Raw genomic sequence first — 25,464 nt, 5'->3', positions numbered from 1 at the left:
CCCGAAGGTCTTTTGGCTTTTTCTTTTTACATCAGGAATAGTTCCAGGAACTGAAATGTCTTTAAAAGTGAAATTCAAGTCAATGGGAACAAGAGAGTTAAGGCTCATGGTAAGAAAAGAGTTCCAGATGCCAGTAAGAAAACAATACCAATGATCTTTTCTTTTGCCAAGGCACATTTGTCAGTAGATTCCTTACTATAAAAGCAGTGTTTAATCATGGATCCTGAAGGCAATCTTACTATGCTGACCCAAAATAAATTTTTGCTTTGAAGAACAAGTGAAGAGTGACTGCTTAGGGGCTCCTAAAATGTCAAAACATATTTTGAGCAGTGTGATGGGGCATCCGCCAGGAAGGGATTAATAGAGCCCTAGAGAGGCTGTGGCAAAAAGCAGACAATAGGAGAAGGGCTGTGAGGGCCATTGAAGGTCCAGCAGGCCCATATAAAAAGAGCCTCAGTGCAGAGCAGGGCCATAGCTGCCTGGTGCTTGAGGAGGGAGCACTGTGTCTGGAGTAAGCTGCAATCCTGTAGCATGTTGGACAAAGCAATGCAGGCAGGAACCTGGGAAGAAGAGAAGGAGCTCCAGATGGGCTGCTGAGACTGAGAAGGGTGCTGTGGCCGCAAGGAAGTGGCCTAGGGAAATGTTGCAATAGTAGAGGGAAAGGACTGCAGTAAGTGACTGCAATTTGGAGGGTCCCTGGCTGAGACCCATAGTCGTGAGCAGGCCTGGGTCCCTCCTACTAGTCACTGGAGGAAGTAGCAGGACAGTTGACTGCAGTCACCATTGGGGAAGTGGCTGGACTAGGAACTAAACTCCCCCGGAAGGGGGGAACACGGATAGTCACATGGCTAGAGAACTGAGCCGTGAAGAGGATGAGTGGCTCCTGACACTGTGAAAGGGGTTCCAGGTGGACTGCGGAAGAAAGGGTGATGGGGTGCAGACCACGGATGGGGTATTGGCCTCGAGCTAATCCCCAGAATGACCAGGAGGAGGCACCTGTCCAGAGGTAAGTGATGTGCTCCATGACAATTAGCTTTCCACATAATTAAAAATAAAATAGGAAATTCAGATAATGTCAACTTTTTTCTGTTTTCATATGGATTAAATCCAGTCCAGTCTGAGTTGCTGAGACAGAGCTGTGCATGTAGCCTCCCCATTTGGAGTAAATGCCATGCATTTTAAACTAGGATTAGAGGAAGTGTTTCCAAAAATCTTTCAAAAGAACCCAAAAAACGTGTGAAAGGATTACACTGAATTACACATTGAGCACTGGGGACATCAGACTGCAAAGTATAAGCAGCAAAATTCAAGAGTTCTGTACATAAGCAGAGCTTGTTCTAGGGATGTGCAAACCATGTGGGTGTCTCCTTTCCCTGTGGCAACCTCTTAGCATCCAAAGTGGTAATAAATAGCTTATTTCTGAAAGGAGGGAGAAGGACTGTGTGAGACAGTATGGGCCAGACCGACGCTGGCATACATTGCAACTGTGGAGTCAGAGCAGAATCTCCTGAAGTACAGACTTTTCCCTGCAATTCCCACACTGCTGGATGCTCTGTGATGCAGGCAACAGCCTGAGGAGACTCACTGGCATGGTGCCTCCTGCTGGTAGCCTTGGGAATTAGCTCTCCAGCACTTGGAGTGCCTCCTGGTGGCCGGTGTCTCACCTGTCGCTGGCCCCCATGTCCCTCCTGGACCCCAGTGCCCTTTACCTCAGGGTTCTGCCCCAGCAGTACCCCACCAAGCTCTTGGTCTCCTCTCCCAAGGGAACCCCCAACCCTCTCACCCACCTGGCCTCAGTGGCTACTGACAGTCATCATCTAACCCCCACTCACTGGGGCAAACTGCAGTCTCTCATGCCCACTCATCATTGGCAAGGGGGTCAGATCAGCTGCCTCTGCCTATCCCTGGGCTGCACCTCCCAGTACCTGCATAGGCCTTTACCAAGGCCTCAGCCTGGGGAGTTGCCAGGCTGGAGCTCCCCAGCTCCTCTAGCCTTTCTGCAGCACTGCTCCACTCCAGGTACCCTTTTCTCCCCAGTATCTAGGTCCATCTCTCTCCACAGCTAGAGAGAGACTGACCCAGCTCCTCCCTGAGCCCTTATAACAGGGCCAGGTATGGGCTGATTGGGGCATGGCCCCACTGTGTCTGCTTCCCCAATCAGCCTAGCCTTTTTTCTAGGAGTGGGGTAACTGCCCCGCTACAGGGAGGAGCTGTCGAGGGGGGGGAAGGGGAGGAGCCTCTATGTATTTTGCTGCCCCAAGCACGGCATTCAGGCAGCCTTCGGCGGCTTGCCTGTGGGAGGTCCGCTGGTAACGCGGATTTGGTGGCATGCCTGCGGGAGGTCCGCTGGTCCTGTGCCTTCGGCGTACCCGCTGCCGAACGGCCACCGAAGCCGCGGGACAGGCAAACCTCCCGCAGGCATGCCGCCAAAGGCAGCCTGACTGCCACCCTCACGGCGACTGGCAGGCCGCCCCCCGCGGTTTGCCGCCCCAGGCACGCGCTTGGTATGCTGGTTCCTGGAGCCGCCCCCGTCCTGGTGCCTCCTCCTATATCCTCCCCAAGCTGCCAGCCTCTGCCTTTCCTTCCCCTCTCTTACTCTGTCTGTCCCTGACTATCTAATGCTCTGTCACCCCCACACAGCTGTGGGGGTCAGGAATGGGATGGTGTGTGTCTGCCACCCAGGGGCAGCTCTAGCGATTTCGCCGCCCCAAGCATGGCGGCATGCCGGGGGGGGGGCGCTCTGGCGGTCGCCGGTCCCGCGGCTCCGGTGGACCTCCCGGAGATATGCCTGCAGAGGGTCCGCTGGTCCCGCGGCTCCAGTGGACCTCCCGCAGGCACGCCTGCAGATGCTCCACCAAAGCCGCGGGACCAGCGGACTCTCTGCAGGCATGCCTGCGGCAGGTCCACCGGAGCCGCGGGAACCAGCGGACCCTCCGCAGGCATGCCTGCGGGAGGTCCACCGGAGCCGCCTGCCGCCCTCCCGGCGACCGGCAGAGAGCCCCCTGCGGCATGCCGCCCCAAGCACGCGCTTGGCGTGCTGAGGCCTGGAGCCGCCCCTGCTGCCACCTGCAGTTAAGTCATCTTAACTATTGTAAGAACTATTTGTAAGAAATGACCTGGGCTGGAGGACTCAATCCTGATTTCCAGAGGTAATCGGATGCCACCAAAGACCTTGGGAGTGATGAAAAGGGGTGTGTTGTTTACTTTACTGTTTCAAACTCCCACCCAATGCCCATCTACACTACAAAAGCAATTATGCCAGTGGACATGGTTACAGCACAATAGCCCTGGGACATGTTTAAACCCGATTCTGTCTTGCAGTGTGGACGGGATCTTATTGTGTTTCCAGATCATGCTAATGACTTGGCCTACCCAACTTTTAGCATTGTTTGGGAACATGGGGCCCAGCTATACTACAAGATGGGATTGTGTGTTCACTGTGTTGTAACTCAGTGGGTCTTAACCTCTTCCATTCCAGGACTTCCTTTATTGATAGCAATATGGAAAGGTTATGGTGGCTTTGAACCCTTGACACCTGTTCCCATCCCTCTTGGAGGTCTCATTCCCAAAGCTGAGAACCCATGTTGTAGTTAGTATGTAACCAGGTCCCTTGACCATTTTTATAGTGCAGACAGGTCTCTATTCCACAATTCTCTATCAGACCTATTTCCACCCCCCCCAATAGTATTTGGTGTAATTCTGTATGTGTTTTCTCTCCAAATTCAAATAGTGAGCTGTTATACTGTGCTCCTGACAAAATGATTTAATGACGATACCACTAGAATTCCAGTAGCTTCATTTTAGTTCTACAATTCCACCCTATAAAAACCCACACTATTCTGTTCTGTCTTCTGTTTGAAAAGTAATCATTTGTGTGTCTGCTATAGACTAATTACAGATAAAATTTGTACCACAGTCAGAATGGGAGGTCTTACAGGTCTCCCTGAGCAATTATGGGGTTTTTTTTTGGCTTGGCTGGCAGCCTGCATATGTTATACCAATTGTTCGGTTTGAGTTGGCTGTAAGAAAATTCTGCAGCTCAGGACCCGAGCAGCTTAGAATCCACGAATCCACAGTTACTGTATGATAAGCATGCAACTTGCTTCTCTCATTAAAATATTAAGAGAGCTCTTGATGAAATGGCTGGGGGAAAAGCCCACTAGCATTCACAACTATCTGGACAAACTGATTTTTACCTATTGATTTTATTACTTAGGCAAATGAGTTAACAAGATCCAAAAACCTAGCTAATTCTCTCACTTCACTTTCTACTTGGGCCCCTTAGCAAGTGTACCTACTAACCTTTGAAAGGCGCATGTGCTCGTGTTTTCAAAAAGAGCCGTCTGTTTCTCTGGAGCCTCTCCTTTCTGATGTTGTAGCCCAGGGTGTTGCACCGGTTTTTCCTACAACTGAGGCACATTCCTTTGTCAAAGGTGTGGATATCGTTGCACCAGTAGGCCATGCTTTGCTTATCATCATGCAGTAGAGAGTCAATGAACAGATGAACCGACCTCTCATGTGCACATTTCACTGTCTGAGTGATCCCTGGAAAATATAATAGCAAAACCCTTGACATTCCCGTGCCCCCACTTCCCATGCCATTTACAAAGCAGTGTAGTAAGCTGCCATGTAAATCTTATTGATCCTTCTCAACACATCATATTTACTACTAAATCAGTTAGACAATCCCTGCAGACACATGTAGAATTCTTAATTCTATCTAGGAGCATCCAAGCATTATCTGGCTGAGCTGGCAAACATATCAGGAACTAAAGTGTACAAAATGGAACAGATTCTAACCATCCTCTTCTTTAATAAAATTGTTCAGACTACAGGTACCAGAATGCAATGCCCCATCTTGGTTGTTCCACGTGGAACATAGCATGCTGGTATCTGTAGTCTTTTCAGACTTCACTTCATATTACAGATGACAGCCACTGTGGGCTGCATTGCAGAACGCTGTGCTGCACTTTGGCCGTTCCTGTAATACCGGGCATATCGTACACTTATTTAAGTGACTAATGTCCCTGGTGAATCATATTTGCAGCTGTTGTTCAACAGGAACAACACGAATGCATTATTCCCACAGCAAATTGTTGAGAAACAAGCCTGGCACTAGGGTACTTATTCTTCATGCTGCTATCAACAGTCTTCAAATTAAAACTAATTTGTAACAGTCTTTTCCCTTAGTATTAGAGTTTTATATCTTATTTTCCTCTCTGTGTGGTTAATATATACCATGGTAGACTATAAAAACACATCCTCACTCATGAACTTCCTAATTCATAGCTGCTGCTGAAGCCAGATATGGGCTATCTAATAGCTTTATTTCTTGGTATTGCGAGAACAGCTGAAAATGTTTTGGAATGCAGTATGCTGGGCAAACTCTACCCTGTTCTGGTGTTTCAGCAGATCATTCTAATTGTCACACTGCATGAGTGCCTTATCTTCCGACAGTATATTGCAGCAGTAACAAACTCCTTCAGGGGCGTCTCTGTACATTTACATTGAGCTACACTAGGACAGAGCTTCTATACATAAAACTTCGATTGTTACTTGTCTAATTGGCAATCAGGTCCTAGAGAGAGCGAGAGCGCGAGTTTGCAGTGAGTAGTACCTGAGGGTCACATGAGGGTGGTGGGTGGTTGGGGCGGGGGGGCAGGTAAGTAGTATAGCACTGAATTTTCTTTGATTTTAAATAACTAATTGCACTGTAAATGTGTCTGTAAACTCTCCTCTTGCCTCAGTACCCAAAATATAAGTATCCTTGGAATCATTCCAAAATGGTTGATAGGATGCTTGTGTCCTAATTTTCAGAGGTGCTAAGTGCCCATAGCTCTCACTCAAGTCAAGGCGAACTGTGGTTGCTTAGGGCATCTTACAAATCAGGTAATCAGTTTCTAGCTAAGAAAAGCTCCCTTTTACAGTATGTTGTTTATATTGGGTGATCCTTTAGGCTATTTAATTGCATGCGGACATTCAAGTTTCTCAGAGCTGCTGTCAGTCAAACTGCAATGCTTCCTTGACATGACAAAAAGCACTTCTTACCAGTGATTCCATACTGTGCAATGTGATTATACACATGCATGATGTGGCAGCCAGGTTGAAAGGTGCCTCCATTGGGATAAAAGTCAAAATGTGCCACTGGCTGCTTGATCCCTACGCTGAGACCCATGTGCTGTTTAGTAAATGTATGAATTGCATCTACAAAGTTTGCATCATCTGGAGATAAACGGTCTGTTGGTGACATTCCTTCAAACAAAGGACCAGCGGGGTCAAGGCCTATAATAAATGCAAATAATCTGTTTAAGAGGTACAGTAGATTTGTTTTACCAAAAGAAGTTATGAAATGAACACAATAAAACTGAGAAAAACCCACTCTATGACCGCCTAGACTTTTAGCGATGGCTTGCCTTCTGTATACTAAGAAACAAGACTAGGGACAAAAAGGCCACGGGTATGGGGAACACAACTACACCCAAAGGGTTAAAAGCAAATATAGACACTAACAGACAGTAATTATTACAGACACAAGGACACTAGCCTGAAGAGATAGATGTGTTTGTTGTAGACAAGCAGTGTTCACTGCTGCTGTGTCTGCCTGGGTGATGTTTACTTAATTTTGGTTTTTAGATCCTGCAGAGGTCACACATGGCAGAGGCCCTATTGCAAGACAGGTGTTCCACATTAAGCTTGACTTTTACTCTGCATCTGGGACCTGAGACTACATAATGTTTGGTTTGTTTATAGAAAGGCTTCTCTGTCTGGTTAGCTATTTTTATTCATAATGATTCTCCCCCATCAAATGACTGTATATCAAGGCTAATAAGTATCCCTCTTTAGAAAAAATATTCCAGTTTTGGACTGTTAGATTTAGTTTATTAAATGTTTTTCCAAGGGGCCTATCACCTTACTTTCTGAGGGCTATTGAAAGAACTGATTTTTTTAATGTCCCATGTACATTTTTAGCTGCTTTTCTGTGTCTAGAGGGCTACTCTGGGCCAGACACTGCTCCGATAGTCCTGCTAATCCCCTTGTCTAATGGGAGCAGAATTGGCACATGTGTACTAAAAGTAAAGTTGGCTATAATGAATATGTTGCCAATTTTTGTAGATATTTTCCATTCAGTGTTCAGTTAATGAAGATTATTGTTGCAAGCTTATTTCAGTGCTGCTGAAGAATATACCTAATTATAATTAGAAATAATGTATTTTAATATATTTTTGTTTCAATAGCTTAATGTAGTAAACGTGAATAAACTGAACTAAGGGCTTTGATACCAGCTCATATACACAGGTGTGTATCATGTAAAATTAGTTACTTTGCATGCATGAGCAGGCCCAAGAACTGGAGGCATATAGCAGTGAATCTAAGAGCAGAACTAGGAGTTAAAACTATAGTTGTCTCAGTTTGCCTCATTCCCAGACCAGATTAAAGTCAAATATTTTTGTTGATAACCTAAACACTGCAGGTGATGTGGACCTCATGTAATATTTCCGTTCTATTTTTTTTAAAAATGTCATTGTACATTTACTTGATATGGTGCTCTACATATGTGAATAATCTCATACACTCATTCAAGTTATACTCATAATTGGTATGACATTACATTACAGTAGGGCCAAAATGCCATTAGTCAGCATAATGAAGTGTAACAGTTAAGTTTCATGTTAACGTTATGCATGTATTAGGGATACTCTAATGATACGGTTCTTGTCAAATATAATCTAGGACTATAATTTTGTCACAAGGGTATTGACTTCAAGTCACTATAAAGAGAAGGGTTCCACATTGGAAAGTGCAAGTACAACTAGACAAGTTTCTTAATATAATTTTCTTTTAAAACTCATTGTTAACGATGAAGATATTAGTGGGTGAGAACAATGGAGTCTGAGGGGAGAACAGTTGTCGGTCAGATCAGTGACAAGATGAGGCCACAAATGAGTGGCTTAATTTGGGACATTATCAGGAGTGGATAAAAAGATAAAGGTTGAGGTGGGAAGTTAATAGGGTGCATGTGGTCCAACTCTAAGGTCCTTGATTGAGTCCATTAAGATGGGGCTGACACAAAGGGCATTGTGAGCATCTTCTCACTTGCTCACCCTTAAAGGGTATATAGAGGGTTCCTGCTAGGGATGGCCAAACTACTTAGGATAAATTAAGAAGCTTCTCCCACTGGTGTAGAAACTGGGCTTAAATTCTCCTAAGCACAGAATCTTAGGATATCCAATACTTCCGTGTTCTGAATTGGAAGAATTACAGTAAGGATCTTTCCATGCCCAAAACTTGACACATACTTGAGTGGAATCCTTTGGTTGATGCTTGTGGACCTCTGCACTTCCTTGGTTTGGGCTGAGGCTGGAAGATGGTGTACAGTAATATGGCAAGAAAGATCCTTACTGTAATTCTTCCAATTCAGAACACGGAAGTATTGGATATCCTAAGATTCTGTGCTTAGGAGAATTTAAGCCCAGTTTCTACACCAGTGGGAGAAGCTTCCAAACTGAATCTAGTTCCCATCAGAGCATAAACTTTTTGCAATGAGAAATTTGCCTTTTTCCAACCGAAACCTAAATAGAAGCTTAAGTGCTAAATTCTGCTTCTTTGTTGCAAGTGGAGTCTGTATGGTTTTTCTGATGAGGCCTGCTTTTGCACCACTAAAGTCAATGGGAATTTTGTCAGACTTCAGTGGAAGCAGGATCAAGGCTCTAATTACCATTCCACTGCAGAAAATCAGTAACTTCAAGAAAATGTACATTAAAAGGAGAACGAAACAGCAGTCAAGGCAGAACCAGTCCAAAATGGACTATTTCACAGCTCTAAAAATACAACAATTGGATCTTTTATTGTGGGAGCCGTTGCACAGGCATTGGCCAGCCAAGAAAAAGTACAGTGGTTACAGCTAAGAGAAACATTTTCAGAAGGGTGCACTTTGCCTTTAAATATCAAGCATTTGGCAGACTCTAAATGTGCTTCTCTTCCATTTATATCACCACTCATTACAGCTTCTGTCAAAGAAAAACAATCATGTGGTGCACTGAGAAAATGCATTTGGACGCTGCGGTATTCTTTGTACAGATCTGTAGGAGGCTGGCAGTGCCTGAGACACCCCACCCTGTGAGCAGGTGTTAACCCTTTCCCAGCAATACCCAGTGGGTTCTGCTGGCTTACTGAAGGCAGTGGTTTATTTTGACATCTGGTATAAGGGAGGTAGGAGCAGTTATTCAGGACTAGAGAATATAGGGTGTAGAAAGAGCAGGTCTGAGGTAGGAATCCTGAGAGCAGTCATGCCTGGGGCAAAGGCATGAGCTGAACTTTATCTTATCTCCTATTCCTTTGTTAAACAGGCAAATCCCAGGAAGAGTTTATGTTTGGACTCTAGATATTGTGTGGACTTTGGTTTTGATCAGGTTGGAGAAGGCAAATAAGTAAGAAGGCTCATAAGTAGGACCCTGTGTAAATCACTTTTTTTTTAAATAAAATTCACCGTAGCATAAATGGTAAAGTATTGAATTTCAGAGACTTTGCAGGGAATGAATTTTACAACTGAAATTATTTTACAACTAATGTTAGTCAGTTTCAAAGACTGAATGAATTTCACCTGTAGTCAGTTTCAAGGACAAATACTTAAGAGATCAGTTTGGAGGCATTTTCATGATTTCCATGCCCTTCATTAAATCTTTATTTACACATAAGACCTAATAATCAGAAGAGTTTTGCCCTAGGATTCACCTTAGGACCTTTATTGCAAACTGTAACATATATGGAGCTTGAGGCTATAGACTTTACTTTTTGCTCCCTCATAGCAGTGGGCCTGAACAAAACAGTAGATTTAAACATATTTGTTTTGGGGATCCAGTTCCAAATGATGGGTGTCTGGCTTAACTCAGTTCAGCACTACATTATACAAAACAATGGGCCTTCCTTTAAAGACATGAATAGCTGCAATAATTATATAATTACTAAAATACACTCACCGAGAACAATATCTGCAGATCTTTCAGTTTTTGACCCCACATACGAGTAAATTTTCACACTAGCATAGTTCCATTGAGTTCATTGGGACTATTCAAGTGTACAAAGTTGCTTACATGTCTAGTATTGTCAGAATCAGGACCTCAGTGTGTGTGTGTTAAAATTTGGAATAATTATATTAGAAAAGGAGACCAGTACACAACATGAATTTATTTAGCACACTGCATCATAGGACTGCTGAAATAAATTAATTACAGGAAAACCTTTGAAAATCCAGTGCAAATATCACTGTTATATATTAACACAATCAGTGAAGATAAGATTGCTCATTTTTTAAAAAAAATTATAGTTCTAATGTAAGCTGTAACATAAGGCTGTTAAGTATCAGTACACTTGAGCAATGAAGCCAGCTGTCTATTCTATTAAAGTTATAAATATTTTTTTACCTGTAATTCTTCCAATCTTGTTTGTGCCACTAATATAACTGCCAGCAAACCCTGAAACATGAGCTCCTAGGCTGTACCCAATTAGATGAACATTGCTTCTGGAAAATTGAACAGATTCCTGGAAGACATCAGCAGCTTGATTTAGGTGCATAAAAAGTGAAAAATAAACTGGTAATTGCTGTCTAAGAATTCCCATTGGTTACAACACAAGCCAATTTGTATTTTGATGCCAATGATCAAATGAGGCGCTTAGGTCATGAAAGGCATTTGCTGGTTTTAACTTCATTTAATTTCTACTGGACATGTGCATACCTCAGGAAACTGCCATAGAATTAGACATTGTTGCTCAGATACTCTGCTCAGCTAGGCCCTGGGTAGAAATAGCAGGGGTTTGTTGATCTTCATTAGAAATGTTGCAGGTGTTGTATTATCTGTGTCTGCAGTATTCTACTTTTCAATTGCTGGATGTGTGTTAAATACAGTGTAAAACAATCCATTACATATAGTGTCCTGTCATCTCATACTGAGACACTGATGCGTATTGCAAGCAAAGTATCACAGCACTTCTCATCAGAAATGTAAAGTGATACAGCAATGTCATTTTTTGGACTAATTTGTACAACTGGGTATCTGATCTGAAACAAGCCTACTGAAGTAGAATGGCCTTGGGATCATCACTCTTCCTACTCAATACTGCATATATCTTAGCTCTCTCACTTACACTCTGAGGCACAAGAATTTTCTGAGTTGGAAAGAAAAATGTGGTATTTGTGTCCCTTACAGAAATATCCAAACCTTTCAGGGTGGACTTTACCAGATGCCAAATTATTCTGCTACATTTCTCAATCTCCACTAGGGAGAAGTATTTAGAGGGGAAATAGTAAATTCTTGTGGGGAAAAGATGATTCACGGAAATTACACCTGGGAAATCTGAAACTAATAATTTTCTTAACAGATGTTGCTAAACTAGAGATGATGCCTCCTAAACTCTTGGACTAAGAACTCTAAGATTTGCTTTCTTTTGTATTTTCAATTAAAACATATACACCTCTGAAATATTTGATACCTCCACTGTGGACATTTCAGGTGTTCACATCTGGCTCTGAGCAGGTGGATACACAGCAGAAAGACACTTCTGGAAGGTGGAAAGGAAAATTCTCATTGCGAAGTGGACTAGGGGTACTTTTTGTTGTTGTTTCATTAGTTTCAACAGAATTGTATTTTGTTAGCAATGTTTACTTTATGAACACTTTCTCTCAAGTGAATTTAATCTCCTGCTCAACAGGGATGGCTCTAGCCTTTTTGCTGCCCAAGCACAGCTGTCAGGCTGCCTTTGGCAGCATGCCTGTGGGAGGTCTGCTGGTCCCGCGGATTTGGCATACCCACTGCCGAATTGCCGCCGAATCCGCGGGACTGCCTCCCACAGGCAAGCCACCCTCGCAGGAACCGGCAGGGCACCTCCCCCAAGCTTGCCGCCCCAGGCACACGCTTGGAGCGCTGGTGCCTGGAGCCACCGCTGCCGCTCAATGGAATTTAAAGCTGTGAAAGGTGACAGTCAGTGTAAATCTTGGACACACGGCATAGAGGAATCCTCCCATGCTGCCAAAGCAATGTGCCCAGAATCACTTCTTCAGTCCCATGCTGTAGTCAGTACTTGGTTTGTCTGCTGAGACAGCTAGCAAGTGTGATAGTCAGTGATTTCTCTGATGTGCCCCCTCTCCTCTGGGAATTGCACTAAGTCCACCCACTTGTCTCACGTAGATCCCTAACCAGCTCTCAAAATATAACTTCAGGTCGCTGCCACCTTGGGCCCAATTTGAACAAGAGCAAAGGTTACTTTTAATCTCATAAAGTAGAAGGGTGACACCAGTTATCTTCCTGCTCTCTGTGGCGTAGCGTCCACTCTCCATAACTGGACATGACGAACTCATGACTACTCATCATCCTGCCATCACCAGTGGTAGCTGCTTTGCTCTTCAGTAGTGTTTGTTACAAATTTCTCAGTCAACTTCACAGACTTTTTCCCCCAAAAGAAAGTTCAGTGTAGACATAGCCATGACTAAAAGGAAGTGGGCTGGTCTACACTACACAGACTTTGCTGCTATGGCTATACTGGCAGAGTTATACTGGCAGAGACCCTGAGTGTAGATGCAGTGTATGCTGACAGAAGGAGTTTTTCTGTTGGCATAGCTACACCACCTCTCCAAAGGACATTAGCTCTGCCAATAGAAGCACTCTTCTGTCAGCATAGTTGCATCTACACTGGGGTTTTTGCTGGGGCAGCTGTGTTGGCTAGGCCTGTGTGTTTTTTCACACCTCAGCCAACATAGCTATGCTGACAAAGCTCTGTAGTGTAGATGTGGCCTGTGACTTCATATTTTTCCTGTGAGGTAGGAAAGCATTATCCCATTTTACATATGGGGAATCCTGGACCAGCTCTGTGTGTGTGTGTGTGTGTGTTTGTATGTACTAAATAGGGGGCTGCCTAAAGCACCTAATTTTTATGGGTAGCTCTTGTTTTCTCATTCTTCCCACCCCCATCAGCTGAAATATCATCCTGGCGCTCCTCCATCACCATCCTGGCAGCAGCAGTAGCTGGTAGCCATCAGACCAATGCAGCTCTGGCATGGCTGCCTGCCACAGCTAGGGCAGCTTTGAAGCGCATGTGTCTGCCTCTGTGAGCGGGTTCCCTCTTTCACTGAGACCGGGCGCAGTGGCCAGTGCTGGGAGTCATCACATTACCATAGCTCAGGCCTTGCTGCTGCTTCCACAGCAGCTGAGACCACTTTGGGGAGGGGCTGGGGGGGAACCAAAGTGCTTAGTGCCAGCTGTGGAGAACTGAAGTAAAGACTTGTCCAAGGTCACTCGTAAAGTCTGTGGCAGAGCTGGGAACTGAAGCCAAAACACCGCAGCCCCTGTCCAGTGAAGCCCATTCTTCTTGCAAATGATGCTCATGCAAAACCAGGCTCTGAAAATGTATTGCTCTTTCATTCTGACCTGCTTCCGCCGACCACCATCAGTTTAAGTGTTTTGAACTTGAGCTTTATATCCAGTACAGGTCTATAACTCAGACAAACAGCTGCCTGCAGAAGTGCTAACAGAACAAAGGAAATTACAGTAGCATGAAATGATCACATCTCTAAAGTAATATCAAAATGTTTTAATAAACAGAAGGCCACTTGCTGTCTCTCTCTTGCACAATACAATTTTTATGAAGTCATCTTAAAGTTCATGGAAGAAATTTGTTTGTGCATTGCAATGAAAGAACATAAGTGAGTGAAGCAGATCACATTAACCAACATCATAACTTGGAACTGCGGTGAAAGCATAAACAAAAGGAGAAAATAGCTCTTGCTCAAAGAAACACATTTGGTTTGGGGCTCTTACCTCCATCCATTCCAGGAAACCGGCTATCTCTTGCCCTATATGGCGTGTATTCTGTGCTGCTATCGGGTAATGCTGGTGAGCAAGTGTAAGCCAGTCTGCAATAATCACATTTGTTTGTTTATGCTGAGATTTCAGGGCTGCTACCATCTTCCAGATCCACCCTTCTAACATTCCATCTACCTGTAAAAAAAGGGTTTGGGGGGAGAAAAAGAGAACCTCTTTACCAAGTACATTCCTATGAAATTCCTGACCGCTAATTGCATGAAAACCAGAATATGTGAGCAAGGAGGATTATTTAGTAATCCTCAGAGCTCTGAGGTTTTGTATATAATTTCCGAGGATGGCGAATGTTTGCATATAGCAGTCAGCTCGGAAGGATAAAACAAACTCAGGAGCCAATATCAAAAGCATTCAACTTTTGGGCCTTTTGACATGGGCCCTTGACAATGAACAGGTGCCACTGTATTTACTCTCTCTTCCAGGGATAACTGAATAATTTCTCAGATTTCATTTTAGAGCAGCTAACCTCCAAAAATCCTAGGTACGGGGAAAGGGGTCGGTGTGGTGGTGGAAGATTGCTGGGAATCTAGATTTCCAAACTTCTGATTTTTTAGAAGTTTCCATCAATAATTTTGAAATCTGTCCTGCTCTGTTTTTGTTCTTGTTGCTTGCATGCGGTCTCTCTCTCTCTCTTTTTTTTTTTTTAAAGGTCTGATCACGAAGCCTGTATTCACATGAGTAGTCCCATTTAATTCTTTGGGCCATGCATTGCTAATGCTTTTTTGATTGCAAGAATCGTTAGTTTCTATCTAATCTAATACAACCAAATGTTTTAATTGCTAAAGCTGTCAGAATTAAGTTAAACTAATTTAATACATTTCCTTTGCTGGGGCACTTATAGGCTTCTAAATCTCTTCTCCACTGAGCCTCTAACAGAGTTTGAGAATCCATGTTTAAATCTGGCTTAAGCACTGAGTTCCAACTCAGGGTCTGATCCCTCTCATACTGAAGTTAATAAGTTTTGTCACTGACTTCAGTGGGACTAGGATCAGGCCCCTTGTTTGCTCAATGAAGACAGTGTTTGAATAAGGCCCCCTAGTTTGGTTAAAGACCCAGGGTAAAATGTTGGCTTCACTGAAGTTGTTGGGAGTTTTGCTATTGACTTCAATGAGGCCAAGATTTCACCCTCATTGTAGATGGGGGTCCAAATAAAAGCTCTTAAATTTACGTCTCTACTTGATTTGGGGAACTTCACTTGAGCTTTACAAAAACTGGAACCGTTGACCAGGTTGAGGAACAAGTCGAAACCCTGGTTCACTGTGTCCAAACTTCTGAAATGGTCTTCTTCCAATTTCTAACTGCATCGTCATTTTCCACTTTGTTACAAAAAGCTCCACTGGAATTCAGAAGAGAGTTGTTTATCTTTTATTCCCTTACTTTTTTGTTTGGGGTCCTTTACTGAAATAATTTTAGTGGCGCATTCTCCATCCCTATTCATCTGTAGCTCCTACTAATGCCAAAAAGTATTACATCCATGTGCTATGGGTGCCCGGCTGCAGGGGACGGGCCGCTCCTCCGCTCGCAGCGGCAGGATGAGCTGGGGCCCCAGCCCCAGCCTTTTGCCGCCCCCTATATTTTGCCGCCCTAGGCAGCAGCTTGTTTTGCTGGTGCCTAGAGCCGCCCCTGTATGGGGCAACGCCCTATAAAGTTTTCTGTGATAAAAGATTTGCTCAAACAGTTTTGTCCACCTCTGCTAGTAAGTGTGGCTTTGTAGCGAGGTGGTTACCCGCTCCTGCCCTTCGGGGTGGAAAACAGCCCAGGAGAGGGCTGTGGCTGGGGCAAGAAGCCTGGGCTGATTAGGGAAGGTAGGCTCAGCTGTGGCCAGGTCCCAATCAGGCCCAGCTGGCCCTTATAAGAGGCAGTGAGCCAGTAGCCCAGTCAGTTTCTCTCTGCCTGCAGAGGGAGAAGGGCCTGGCTTCAGGGAGCTAGAGACAGGGTACCTGAGTGGAGCAGGGCTGGGGAAAGGCAGAGGAGCTCGGGAGCTCCAGCCTGGAAAGCCCCAGGCTGCAGCCTAGCATAAGGCCAACAGGTACTGGGGATTGCAGAGGGCAGCCCAGAGGTAGGCCAAGGCAGCAGGTCCAAACCCAACCTTGCCAGTGATGAGTAGGCTGATACTGCAGTCTGCCCCAGGGTGTGGGGTCTAGACAATGACTGGCAGTAGCCTGATACTGAGGTGAGGTGGGGATAGTGGGTAGGGTTTCCCAGGGAGGGGAGACCCTGAGAGAAAAGGGTTACTGCCAGGGGGCAGCACCCCAGCTAACAGGGCACCAGAGTCCAGCGAGGGACACGGGGGCCAAGCGGTAGTGGATCACCAGCCTGCAGAGGGCGCTCCAGGCTGGAAATCGAGCTAATTCCCTGAGAAACCAGCAGGAGGTGCTGCAGGGATGAGTCCCACACTCTAACAGGCTTCTATAAGATTCTGCTTTGAGTGTCTGTTAAAAGAACATTTTTTTTTAACTGAAGAGCTGATCAAAATTCACTGCAGACTAGAACGGCTGTTTGAACTGGCTTTTTATAATTTTTTAACTTGGAACCAGTTCAGTGGTTATTTATTGCTGTTATAGAGAATTTCTCTTCAAGGTTTGTGTGAAAGAGAGTGGGGAGATTTTGAGCACTTCTTTTCAATAACGATCTGTAAATATCTGTTAGCAAATAGAACAGAAATGAAATCGGTACTCAAGCCTTTAGTGACATAGCACATTAATTCAGCTACTTGTTCAGACTCTGCTGGTTTTAAACCAGGGAATATGAAAATAATCTCTAACATGGGTCTCCTACATGATAGGTTGATATTCTGTCTCAGAATTCAATGGGAGTAACAGACTCTGGACTATTTCAAGATATGTTTTCTACTAAGGAAATCTGCAGTCGTTATTTTCCTAACCTTTTCTTGGCAGATACTTTGGTAGTAACATAATAAGAAGGGAAGGAGGCCAGATCAGATGCATCTTGAATTAAAAAGAAAATAATGTGAAGTTCATACCGACCATCCATGGACTATCATCACCAGAGGAAGAGAGGTATTGAAACTGCATTTATCAAGCGTTTCCAACTGATCAAACAAAATCAGACAGCCTTCTTCAGTTGTGTCTGTATAGAGTCGAAATTTGGTTGCTGAGCTGGGTTGATTTTTCTTTATTCTAATGTGCTGATGCTGTGACCCCAGTGCCTCTGAAATGAAATTTATATAACATACCTAATAACAAGGAATACAAAACCTGCAAAGACAATTTATGCAGCACAGCTTAAAATACATGGATGAAAACAGTTATTTTTAAAAATATCCACTTCTATTGGGTGAAATGCTGTGTAACACAATCCGTTAATAACTAGCATAAGCTGCAAAGCTTGGTCAAAAGCTGACCTCTTTCAAAGTTTGATGCTGTTTGAATCTGGAGTTTGATTTGAGCCTGTCTCTTTCAATAATTGCAATTACACGGGAAATATGGGCTTTATAGTTATGGTGCATGATACAGTATCTATCACAAGGATGAGGTACAGTTGTTGTGACTCTACAACATTATTGCGTGCATAGGAGCTCTGCAGGAAACATATAACTAATGTGTATGTACTAGTAGATGCATAGCAAGTAGCATTATGACAAAGCAATCATTTAATACAATCCTATCATTCTGTTTAGGGTTTTGGGTGACCTCTGCTGCCATTAGAGCAGATCTCAAGTGATTTGTCTCTAGAAAGTATGCCATATTTGTCTTTAAAAATCAATTTGACCATTATAGCTATTTAGAACTTAGCTTGATCATTTCTTTTTCACAGCATACAGTCATGAGTTGCTTACTTTGTATATGAGGCCTTTGGTTTCAGAGCAGAGCAATATAAGGAAAAGATCAAGCCACAGCAAACCAGGGGGACAGTTTAAAGAAGCAGATATGCTTAACCATGGACTCACTTTAAGGAGCTGTGAATATTATCTATAGCAAGGCATAAAATGTATTGCATTCTTAGTAAATGAGAAGAGCACTTAAAAACCTAGTGAACATCATAAAATGGACACCTCTACTTTGTTTTTTTTCCCCTCTTACATTACTTTTGCTCTCTGACTGAATTCCTGCTAGTTACTGGCCATTTTATACATTGACATATATATTATTGATGTTGCTCAGCAATAAATAACTATATTGGGGGTTTTGTATGAATGTGGTGGTTGTGATGTGAGCTTTTGGTTTGGTGGGAGGTCTGGGAGGAAGAACTTAAAAATGCAGTTTGGAACTTATTCATGACTGTCAAAGGTGAAAAGTTCCAACAGAGTCTGCTGTGTTATGAGACAAAGGAGCGCCTCAGTCATGGGCGGTGGGTATAATAGGCCAGGGGAGGCGAAGTCTCCCAAAACAGCATACAGCACACCTTCCTTTGGAGGCACGCTGCCAGCCTGCTGCCTTTGGAGTGCCGCCGCCGCTTTGCCCTGAGGCCCCACTCCCTTGTCCCGCTCTTCTCCTGTGGCCCCGTCCACACTGCTCCTCTTTGTGCTCTTGGTCCGCCGCCTCCCCCTGTGGCCCCCCCCGCTTGTCTCTTGTGCCTCTTTGCCGCTTCCCCTGTGGCCTTCTGAGAGGTAGAGAGACGTGTGTGTGGGGTCCCCGCCGGGGAAGGGGAGGAGAGAGGTACAAGCAGCGGGTGGGGTGGGGAGGGCCCTCAGGGGAGAGGGCTGAGTGGGGCCTGCGGTGGAGCGTGGGTGGGGCCTTGGGGGGAGGATGCTGATTGGGGGTAGGCCTTGGGGAGAAGCAGGGAGTAGGGCCATGGTCCAGGCACCTGTGGCCTCCCCACTTCCAGGGAGCTTCCAGCGCTCAGGTCCAGCCTCCCTGAATGCGGGAGTCACACGCTGCCCATGGCCTCAGTCTGTTAATGCACATAGTGCTTTCAAGAGGAAAACAGTGTATGAAGTTTTGAGCTTCCAGATTGGACTCTGTCACTGTAGTTTTTCTAGAAGCTAGTCAATTACATAGTAAAATATAATTGCAAAGTTCCATAGTGCATTTGAATTTTCAAAATAAAAAGGCTCAAAAATCAAGTGCTAATCAGGACTAAGAATTTTAAGACCCACTTGGAAGATCTGTTACAGAGACCTGAGAGCGAGATCAGCTCAAAATGTGTTACGCTGTACATGAAAATAAATATGTACATAAAACAAGGGCCACGTTCCTGGGATAAGAAGTAATGAGCTTAAGAAGTGTGGGTGAGAGAGAGAGAAGCTTTTGAGTTCACAGAGTGCTCTTCAGGTGTGTGTAAGCGCAAAAGCTTGTCTCTTTCTCCAACAGATGTTGGTCCAATAAAAGATACTACCTCACCCACCTATATCCTGGGACCAATAGGGCTAAAACAAGACTGCATAGAATAATGAAGTTTGAAAACTATCCACAGAGCCTTGGGCTGGACACTGCAGTGAATAAGACACCACACACAGACCTGGTTAAAGCCACGGCCACAACTTAGATGAGCTATGACTAAGGCTACGATTTAGTCATGGAGGTCGTGGAAGTCACAGAATGTGCATACATGTTAGAAAGAACTTTAGACCTATACACTAGATGTCCAAATTTGATTAGAACAGAAACTGTTTAACTACCTTCCACAGAAAGAACAATTGGAAGAAATACCCAACACTGATATCACTGAAGATGCAAGTCAGTAGAACAAACAGCTGTAAATAATATTCAGGTTAAGGACAACTGCTCTTTTCTTTATTAAGTACAATTTGTTTGATCTGTGATTTAAACAGGGCTGGATTAACTTTCCTGTGGGCTCAGAGCTATTAGAGTTTGTGGGGCCCCTGGGGGTTTGGGCTCAGGGCTGGGGCAGGGGATTAGGGTGCAGGAAGGGGTGTGGGGTTGGCGCTGGCTGGCTCATGGTTGGCGGTGCAGCAGGGCTACGGCAGGATGCCTGCCTGCCCTGGTTCCACGCTGCTCTCCTCCCCAAGGTGGCCAGCATGTCCGGCCCCTGGGCAGAGGGGCCAGGCCGCTCTGCACGGTGCATGCTGTCTGTGCCTGCAGGTGCCGCCCCCACAGCTCCAATTGGCTGCGGTACCCGGCCAATGGGAGCTGCAGAGCTGGCTCTGGGGGCAGCATGCAGAGATTCCCTGAACGCCCCTTGCCTAGGGGCCGCAGGGACACATTGGCAAGCCGGCACTTGCAGCTCCAGGCCTGGAGGCGGGGAAGCGCCGAGGCTCAGGGACCAGTGTCTGGCCTGCTGCGCAGAAACTTGCCGTGGGCTGGATGGAAAGAAGAAGCAGGCCGCATCTGGGGCGCCCCTTAGCCCAAGACCATGGGCTGCTGCCCCTAAAGTCCCTGCATTAATCTGGCCTTGGGTTTAAAACATAAATGAGTGCATGCTACCTGCAAAGGTTTCTTATCAAGGATAACTGATCAGAGATCTTTATCATCTGTTTATTATGATACCCTAGTCACACTCCTGTTGATGTTGTTTATTCAGAACTGCCTTCCCCTGTAAGCATTCAGGCTGGTGACCAAGAGAGATGCAAACTGCCAATGCCTAAGTATGTCTCAAATGACAATATTGGAGGATTCTGAGAATATAAAAAGACCAGCAAAAACCTTTCTAGCAGATCTTTAAAGAGATGACTGTGAACATAGGCTCAGTGCTGTGATAGTTTAGTTCCCACGTGCTGTTGTCTATTCTGAAACATCTCCCTTACATCTTCACATGAGTCATATAATACTGTGTTTGTTTCAAGGTTTTCAAAGAGGACGCAGCACATGCAGTATAACCTGTATGTCAAGAAACAGAAATGAACAGATTCTCCTTCTGCTTTGCTCAAGTGCTATGTTAATTGTCTCTCCTCTTGCCAAATCCACATTGCTTCCCTCATTAGTTTTAAATACTGTATTGGCTCAAAAACCATCCAAACAGACATTTATTTTCTGGTGCTTGTGCTTTGTTCTTCTTAATCTTTCTCTTCCCCTATTAAACTCCCTTTTGTTGTGTAAAACTTCAATGTAATCTTTTTTCCAAGAATGTTTACTTTCTGTGGAGCCAAGCGTAGCAGCAGTAACGGTTAGTCTGAAAGATGGGCAAAGACTGAAACACAAAAGCCAACAAAGTTGTGGGTCAACCCGTTTCACATTCATTAAAAATCAAAACCATATGGAAAGAGACTGAGTCTCAAAAGCTTGAGGCCTTTTTTCCTTTTCTGGTTAATATAAATACCAACTTTGCACTTCTTTAGCATCTTTCATCTTAAAGCAATTTAAAAACATCAGTTAGTCTTCTCAGTGTCACAGTCAAGTGGTGATTATCCTCAGCAGATGGGGAAACTGAGAGGCAGAGTGTCCTTGGACAGAGTCTGGATTAGAACCTATGTCTCCTGACTTCCACTTTATGCTCTCTGAAAGGGAGACAGTGTAGATTATTCTTATAAAAAGAAATCTAGGAGGATGTACCACCCCTGAAAGGACTAAGCATCTTTCATTAATTACTAAGTAACAGGGTTTTCCTCATGGTATGTTCATCTAGGGTGCATGGACTCTTAAATTTGAGAGCTTAATGAGATTTATATGGTGCATGGGCTTTGTGTTGGCTCACTGCATAAGGGTGGACTTGCCCCTAGTCAGAGTGTTCTGATGATTTTAACGCTTCTGCCTTGTAGTGAGTGCTGTCAGTCACAGTAATATAGCGAATGTAGGTTTAGTTACTGGTTTAGAGCAGACCTCATCTTAGAATCATAGAATATCAGGGTTGGAAGGGACCTCATAAAATAGGGTGAATTAATTCCTCTAAATACACACACTTGTTCTATTTAACCTTCTGAACTCTTAAATAGTGTTTTTCCAAGCTCATGAGGGATTGCCCAGTATTCTACTGTATGAAAGCGATTGTTAAATTGAAATAAATGAATTTCACCTGACCTAGCCTGAATTCTACTCGCAGCAATACTGGGAAATAAAAAGAAGTCTTGTCAGAAATTCTTAGGACAAGTATGTACCACAAACGTCAAACTCAACACATTCATTTAAAGGCGTAAGTAAAAGGGAAGTAATAATCCTTTCCCCCCCCCCCCCCCGGCTTTCTTATTTATACAAAACTCCCACAGGAAATAAATTTTATTGACGTTGATCAGATTTAGAACTGGGCAAATCCTGCAAAAAAGTATTCATGGACATTTGTTCAAATACAGACTGTGAATATACTCTGCCTATATGTGCCCCTTTTTATTTATTTTCTGCACACATTCATCCCAACGATGTTTCCCCCTTTACAGGAATATTCACTGAAAATATTTGTATGAAAATGTGTGATTAAATTTTTTAGCCAAGATACATGCCAGAAGTGTGCATATGCCCATCTTGAGCTCTCATTTCCCTCCTGCTTTTAAGAATATGCATAAGGCCAAAAAACATTTTTCATAGTTTCTATTGCTATTACCATAGCTCCTATGAGCCCTAGTCATAGACTAGGACCCCATAGTGGTAGGTGCAGCCAGAACTAAAGGACAGTCCCTACCCCAAGGAGCTTACAATCTCAATATAAGACTAGAGACAAAAGATAAATATAAATGGACAGGCAAGTAGAAATGAGCAAAGAGACAATATATTGGGCACTGATCTATAGTGGTCTCTGCACAACAGCTGAGCCAAACAATTTTGAATAAGGAACAAATTAGTAAAATCAAAGTTTGTTCATGGATAATTTGTGAAAAAAGATGAGTAAGTTTGTCAAATTATTTGTTATGAATAGTCAACCCATCTCTAAATAAGAAATGTAGGAGATAGGAAGGAAATGTTGATCCAAGGATTCAAACTGTGTGTATATCTTGTATAACCAAGTCAGAACATTGTGATTTCTTTCTCTTTCTCTTTTCTTTTCTCCTCTTCTCCTTATATATTCTTGCAAAAGAGAGGGAGAAAATCGCATTGCTGTATGGTTTCCGTATCCATTTCACTTTACAGCAGGGCTATAATGACAGGGGAAATTTGAAAAGAGGACAGTTTTGCAAAGGATGTGACTCTTTTTTTTTTTTTTTTTTTTGGAGTTCTGTTTAAAGATATCTGTGCTAGAAATAGAAGTGTTCTTCCTCCTCACATCCCTGCTTTTTCTTTCTGCGTGATCTTGCAGTGAAGTGACAATCTAGCCTGATGACAACTTGCCATGGAAATGGCTGAGATGTCACAATTTCATTGTAACTTCTGCACCGCAGTATTAGGTAGAAGGAGAAGAGGGATCATAAAGTATGTGAAATATGACCTTGTATTTGAAATTCAGCTAAAATAGTGAGAATGTTTATGAGAGAGACAAGGTAGAAATATTCCTGGATTGTTCTACAGAAGTTCTCCAGTCTTTAAGGGAGGTAAAATTCACCCATCAGAATAACAACCGTGGAAGGCCTTCCAACCCACTGGCACTATAATAGCTCTGTTGCATGGCATTGAGATGAGTGGCTCTGGAGTGGAGCTATGCATATGGTAAAGCTACAGGGAATTAAGCTGATGTCTTTGCAAGTTCCCAGAAAGCCAGATGTTTCAGTCTAAGATAAATAACTTAGTGACTGAGTACATTAAATTGTTGCAGTTCCAAGAGAATTGGATTTTAGTAGAAACGGTGCTAAAAATATTGAAGTATGTATTTCCCATGGAACCTTCATTTGCTAGTACTTTCCCCTTGCTTTTCTGGTTTCGCCTGCTCTTCCGTCTAGTGTTCCTGTTCTGGTTTTGTTTTTTGCCTACCTTTCATCCAACCCTTTGGCTTTTTTAAAACTTTATTTTGTTTTTACTGTTCTAGTCTGGAAGAATTAGTAAGGCAAAAATAGCTGCCCGGGAAGTCCTGGTTTTGAAGCACATAGTGGCTGTTTGCTTTGAGAGTCACTAGGCGTGTTCATCTAAACAACATTTCAATATGTTCACTGATTTCAGATCAAAGGGCCCAGAAGGTTTTGGGCATGTCCTAAATTTTCTCCAAGGTCATCTCTTACAGTGGGTGCCGGATAAACAAGTGATGATCCAAAGCAGTTATTTCTGCAACAAATTCTTGTAAATGGTATGCACTGCAGGTTCTGTCTGTTCATGCATTGGGTTTAGAAAGAAAGCTTCTTAGCAAAAAAGACTTGGAATTAGAGAACATTCCAGCCCCATTAAGACCAAGTTAAATACATTTCCTGCTTATTTACCTTAGACTGAATTCATATAGATTCTCTATACTATACACTTCTTAGGTGTTTTCTTTTTCATTAATCTGAATTCATAGATATCAAGCACTCCAGCTATAATCCGTAAAGATCTTTCATATAATATATTACAGGAAGAGATTTATGGTGGTGTGATATAAAGGGTTTTTTAGCTGAAGTTGGGGCTGATGCATTATTTAAAATTGGCAAAGCTTTTAGTGAGTTATGCAGGCAGTCCAAAATGAGTGCTGAGAAAACCTTTGTACCACACATTTGTTCTGCATTCTCTATACTGTATGTCACTTACATTACAGAAGAACTATTTTAGGGAGTTTAAAACTTTTTTTATTAGGATTTTTCTAACACTTTCCCTGTAAAGCCAGATCACCTTAGTTACCATGACCCCAGCTATATAAGAAGATGTAGCAAATTATATTTTAAAAGTCATTATAAGGTGCATTAACTTGGGCAGCTAGTAGTAAATGATGCGTGTCCCATTGGAAGCTGTAAATCTCAATCTCCAAAGGTATAAAGCTGCCTTTTTGTAGCACTACAGGCTCATAGAATATTTAACCTTTTAACCTATTGTTGCTCTAGCACTGTTTTCCTTGCTCTGGCAGGGTTAATAGTTTGGGGAGAATTCCACATTTGGGGAGAGGGGGGAGAGAATCATTTTTCTGGCAAGTTGCTTAAAAAATGGCAACTCTTGGAAGTTGCTTAGAATCTGGAATATTGAAAGTAAGTGTCAATGGAGATGGGTTAGTGGTCAGTGCCAGTGATGAGGTGGCCGAAGTTGCTTGATAAACGGTAAACCATGTGATACACTATATTGTATGGCCTTGCAATTTGTCATATGATTATCACCACTGTGGGTGTGGGTATGTATGTGTAGTTATAGATGTAGATGAAAAGTGTGTGGGTATATTATATGTATTTTTGTATAAGTTTGTGATGTACGTATTTGTGTATATAATATATAATTATATTTTTTCTATACAATTACAGCACATAATATGAATGAAATTTGGATTTAGAAGTTGCTGGTCTTTGCTTAATATGTAAGGTGCATGTACATAAAATGTGAGTGAGTGTTTTTAAAATTTAACTGGACATCAATGCATCACTAAGTATTTCTTTAGGCCGTGACTATGATATTTAATGCAGATGAAGACTCTACAAACAGAACATCTACACTAGTTTTGGATAACCTTGAATAGACTTGTGCTTGCAGAGTGATTCAGCTGGTTTCTCCCTGAATGTCTGTCCGTGATATGATGCTGTCTGTGAGACTGAGTCAGCCTGGGATAAGAAGTTTGCCCAGCAGCTGCAGCAGAGGAATCTTCACAGCTAAAATTACATGGAGTCAAATCTCCCAGGTGGGTCCTATAGCTCTTTCTTGTGGATCTGAACACTCCTTCTCCCTGGGTGTCCCTGAATGTGAATCCTGTTGCTATTTCATAGAGATGT

The 25,464-nt window shown here is 43.4% G+C and overlaps 1 protein-coding gene across 2 annotated transcripts in view; it reads right to left on the bottom strand.

The window, feature by feature from the left end:
• LIPC (lipase C, hepatic type) overlaps positions 1–25,464 on the bottom strand; it is a 77,488-nt gene that overhangs the window by 7,049 nt on the left and 44,975 nt on the right. For both annotated transcript variants that reach the window (XM_044978982.1, XM_044978983.1), the window contains exons 3-7: positions 16,852–17,039; positions 13,809–13,988; positions 10,422–10,539; positions 6,049–6,282; positions 4,303–4,545 (exon numbers count right to left, since the gene is read on the bottom strand). In XM_044978982.1, coding sequence (XP_044834917.1) covers positions 4,303–4,545; positions 6,049–6,282; positions 10,422–10,539; positions 13,809–13,988; positions 16,852–17,039 — 963 coding nt within the window. The remainder of the gene's footprint in view (positions 1–4,302; positions 4,546–6,048; positions 6,283–10,421; positions 10,540–13,808; positions 13,989–16,851; positions 17,040–25,464) is intronic.

This window comes from Mauremys mutica, chromosome 11 (genome assembly GCF_020497125.1).
Source record: "Mauremys mutica isolate MM-2020 ecotype Southern chromosome 11, ASM2049712v1, whole genome shotgun sequence".
NCBI classification, from domain to species: domain Eukaryota; kingdom Metazoa; phylum Chordata; order Testudines; family Geoemydidae; genus Mauremys; species Mauremys mutica.
Note: the sequence above shows the minus strand (reverse complement) of the source record. Positions and strands in the feature narration are given on the sequence as shown.